This window comes from Opisthorchis viverrini (assembly GCF_000715545.1).
Source record: "Opisthorchis viverrini unplaced genomic scaffold opera_v5_197, whole genome shotgun sequence".
NCBI lineage: Eukaryota > Metazoa > Platyhelminthes > Trematoda > Opisthorchiida > Opisthorchiidae > Opisthorchis > Opisthorchis viverrini.
The window spans coordinates 1,010,894-1,015,083 of record NW_008751854.1 but is presented as its reverse complement, the minus strand read 5'-3'; the positions used below and the strand labels follow the sequence as shown (position 1 = coordinate 1,015,083).

Here is a 4,190-nt window from a genome sequence, read left to right as displayed (position 1 = left end):
CATGCTCTTCAAAAATAAATGATAATGTACGAGTAGTGTGACATCTTAGAGTGCTGCCCACCTGAGTTGTAGAAATGTTTTGGGGGGAGTTGGTGGAATGACGTTGGCCCCAAAGACTTCTCCCCTCTGCGTCAGTTCTTTGTTGAATAGTCCTTCTGTTTGCGAGGTACTAAGACGTTTGCATAATTCAGTGACCCCGTCGTATTTCCTTGTGGTAACATCCAAACCTTCCGCTCCGTGCAACTGCATGTGGCCCTGGAGCTCTTGCATTGTGCAGTCGGACTTATCTCCAACGTCGCGGGCATTTTGTATCGAGTGCCTACCCCTCATTTTTGACAAAACTCTTTTCGCTAAATGTGTTAATTGAGAGTTTGGGCACACAGCTTCCAGAACCAGGATTTCATGTAATTCCAAAGCAGCATCCCACTAAATTAGGCAGGAGATGTCTGTTAGGCGCTATCGCGTTATCGTTCATAAATGGAAAATTTACACCTGAGATTGTGACACGCGCCCCAACGATAACGAACACCATTTTGAATAGTCGCGAAAGAGTTCAGCTCTACTGGGTTATGTCTTGCTTACTCCAATAATAGTGTTAGTTTCTGACATTGTTCACCCAGTAGACTTTCGAAAAAGATAATAAATATTTTACAAAAGCCTCTCAAAGAAACTGATTTAGAGTAAAATAGAAATTTCAAAAAGTAATGAATCACTGAAACTTGTCATCTTATTGAATGCATCCAAGAATATGTTCCCTATATTTCAAATAGCTTACCTTCTTGATCACTTGGTGATACTTTGAGTATTCATTTTTATGAAAAGATTCCCAACGCTTCTTAACCCTACTTTAAAGCAATGTTATTCTCGGTTTTCGAGTTAAAGACTTTGGCATTTTTTACACTCTGTATGCTAGCTTGCACCACAGATTTTTGACCGAGAGGAGAGCAGGACTTCACGACGATCACTTAAGCACTTTCACGCAGCAAGACACTAGTCAATTGATAAGTGAACAAAAATCTGGTGAGCCTAAATGTCTTTCTGCAAATTCCCAGAGTGTTGCCTACCTGTGACCCCATATGGCAATACTAAGTGTTCCTTCGTTTAGGTGGACATTTCTGATTGTTCATTACCAATCAGCACCGGTCAGCTGTTCCAGCTTGACCTTGGTTGGCGTCTCAGCACAAACTGAGTTGATTTTGAGGATGGACTCATCAACAAAACATCTTCATTCTTCACAGAGATCAAAATCACAATTAATTTATGCTCAGCTAATCGATATATTGTTAAAGTGGACTCATGAGTCAATGAACGTGTTATCATAGTATAGACGTAGTACACTACTTATATGGTTGATGAAAACACTTCAACATACACACACACTCTTCAACCACACAGCTAGGTTCACTTTTCTTGGGGATCATTGGCTACGCGCAGGCTCCGAGTACCATCTACCTACGGAGTTGTCGCCAGAGATATGGATGGACTGATGGATCCTATGGGTATTAGGAAGATCGTGGAGTCAGACAAGTAATGCGAGCTTTCCAGTAGAATGTAACTTATAGGAGCGGCTGTCACGTTTGATATGCACTGGAGGTATTTGTTTATTTTGTTTATTAAGGAAGGTCAAAATGGATTGCCCATTATTCTGGCCATGAGATGAACTTGTGTATAGCTGTCTAAATACTCGTTCCCTAAGTTCTCTGCTTACTCACGTGTTACCTAGGTATATAAAGGGTTTGACTTCGTATGATTTAGGGATGTAACTGGGATGTCAACATTTCGCAATCTAAGTTGTCACGCTGTCTCCCCGGAATTTCAAAACAGCGAAATTTCACAAAGCAGCATAGATAAGTTTTGTAAATGGAATGGATAATCTGACAACATACAACCAGTCGTAACCCGATAAGTTCATACGTTCATCAATATATGGTTAAAAGGGGTATTGTAAAAGTTCGGTGCAACACCAAAAGTTCACTGAGACAACAACAAGGCAATCTAATTTAAATAATTCTTCTCGGTATTGCTGCATGGTGATGTAGTCAGTCTCCATGACGGCAACCGGCTACAATGATTTTTCTTTGACCAATCACGTATCTTCAAACTTCATGAACTAGACTGGAAAAAAAGAAAATCCAGTGGCTAGGTGGCTCTCCGAGACAACGAAAACTGTGAAACATTAGAGTAACCTCTGTACTAAACACCGAGAACTGTATCATACAGCAACACTCATTAAGTTATCCCTCAGAAGGGAAACTCAAAACGGACCTTCTCCAGAATTTGATGCCATCAGAATTTAAGTCAACTCACTTCAAACAACTAACAGTTTATTACAAGCGGACGATAGTGTTTTAGTACTTAGATGGATCATGGTCCCAAATGCACATTCCAGACAAGATGCAATCACTTTGTAAACGACGAAGACCGCTATTGGAAGATATACATCAAGTTTACGGGAAACGTAAGCAATAATATTACTAATGTTGTGGAATGTAGGTAGCTCGGGTGCGCTGTTTGGTAGTTGGTCTGTTCGCCGAGCTTGGCAGTTGGATTGCAAACGTTTCATCACCAATCGAGGTGACATCGTCACTCAACCCTGCACTGAAGATGTCACCTCGTTTGGTGATGAAACGTTTGCAATCCAACTGCCAAGCTCGGCGAACAGACCAACTACCAAACAGCGCACCCGAGCTACCTACATTCCACAACATTAGTAATATTATTGCTTACGTTTCCCGTAAACTTGATGTATATCTTCCAATAGCGGTCTTCGTCGTTTACAAAGTGATTGCATCTTGTCTGGAATGTGCATTTGGGACCATGATCCATCTAAGTACTAAAACACTATCGTCCGCTTGTAATAAACTGTTAGTTGTTTGAAGTGAGTTGACTTAAATTCTGATGGCATCAAATTCTGGAGAAGGTCCGTTTTGAGTTTCCCTTCTGAGGGATAACTTAATGAGTGTTGCTGTATGATACAGTTCTCGGTGTTTAGTACAGAGGTTACTCTAATATTTCACAGTTTTCGTTGTCTCGGAGAGCCACCTAGCCACTGGATTTTCTTTTTTTCCAGTCTAGTTCATGAAGTTTGAAGATACGTGATTGGTCAAAGAAAAATCATTGTAGCCGGTTGCCGTCATGGAGACTGACTACATCACCATGCAGCAATACCGAGAAGAATCATTTAAATTAGATTGCCTTGTTGTTGTCTCAGTGAACTTTTGGTGTTGCACCGAACTTTTACAATACCCCTTTTAACCATATATTGATGAACGTATGAACTTATCGGGTTACGACTGGTTGTATGTTGTCAGATTATCCATTCCATTTACAAAACTTATCTATGCTGCTTTGTGAAATTTCGCTGTTTTGAAATTCCGGGGAGACAGCGTGACAACTTAGATTGCGAAATGTTGACATCCCAGTTACATCCCTAAATCATACGAAGTCAAACCCTTTATATACCTAGGTAACACGTGAGTAAGCAGAGAACTTAGGGAACGAGTATTTAGACAGCTATACACAAGTTCATCTCATGGCCAGAATAATGGGCAATCCATTTTGACCTTCCTTAATAAACAAAATAAACAAATACCTCCAGTGCATATCAAACGTGACAGCCGCTCCTATAAGTTACATTCTACTGGAAAGCTCGCATTACTTGTCTGACTCCACGATCTTCCTAATACCCATAGGATCCATCAGTCCATCCATATCTCTGGCGACAACTCCGTAGGTAGATGGTACTCGGAGCCTGCGCGTAGCCAATGATCCCCAAGAAAAGTGAACCTAGCTGTGTGGTTGAAGAGTGTGTGTGTGTATGTTGAAGTGTTTTCATCAACCATATAAGTAGTGTACTACGTCTATACTATGATAACACGTTCATTGACTCATGAGTCCACTTTAACAATATATCGATTAGCTGAGCATAAATTAATTGTGATTTTGATCTCTGTGAAGAATGAAGATGTTTTGTTGATGAGTCCATCCTCAAAATCAACTCAGTTTGTGCTGAGACGCCAACCAAGGTCAAGCTGGAACAGCTGACCGGTGCTGATTGGTAATGAACAATCAGAAATGTCCACCTAAACGAAGGAACACTTAGTATTGCCATATGGGGTCACAGGTAGGCAACACTCTGGGAATTTGCAGAAAGACATTTAGGCTCACCAGATTTTTGTTCACTTATCAAT

The 4,190-nt window shown here is 40.7% G+C and overlaps 2 protein-coding genes across 2 annotated transcripts in view; both read right to left on the bottom strand.

Moving 5' to 3' along the window:
• Window positions 1-45: 45 nt before the first annotated feature.
• On the bottom strand, window positions 46-270 carry T265_08030 (hypothetical protein; the record flags this gene model as incomplete). The annotated part of the gene is made up of 1 exon (XM_009173717.1): window positions 46-270. One exon carries the CDS (start codon window positions 268-270, stop codon window positions 46-48), a length of 225 nt encoding a protein of 74 aa, XP_009171981.1.
• A 2,204-nt stretch (window positions 271-2,474) lies between these two features.
• T265_14461 (hypothetical protein) overlaps window positions 2,475-4,190 on the bottom strand; it is a gene marked incomplete at both ends in the record, with an annotated part of 5,007 nt that continues 3,291 nt past the window's right edge. Inside the window, one exon of the mRNA XM_009173724.1 lies at window positions 2,475-2,688. Coding sequence (XP_009171988.1) covers window positions 2,475-2,688 — 214 coding nt within the window. The remainder of the gene's footprint in view (window positions 2,689-4,190) is intronic.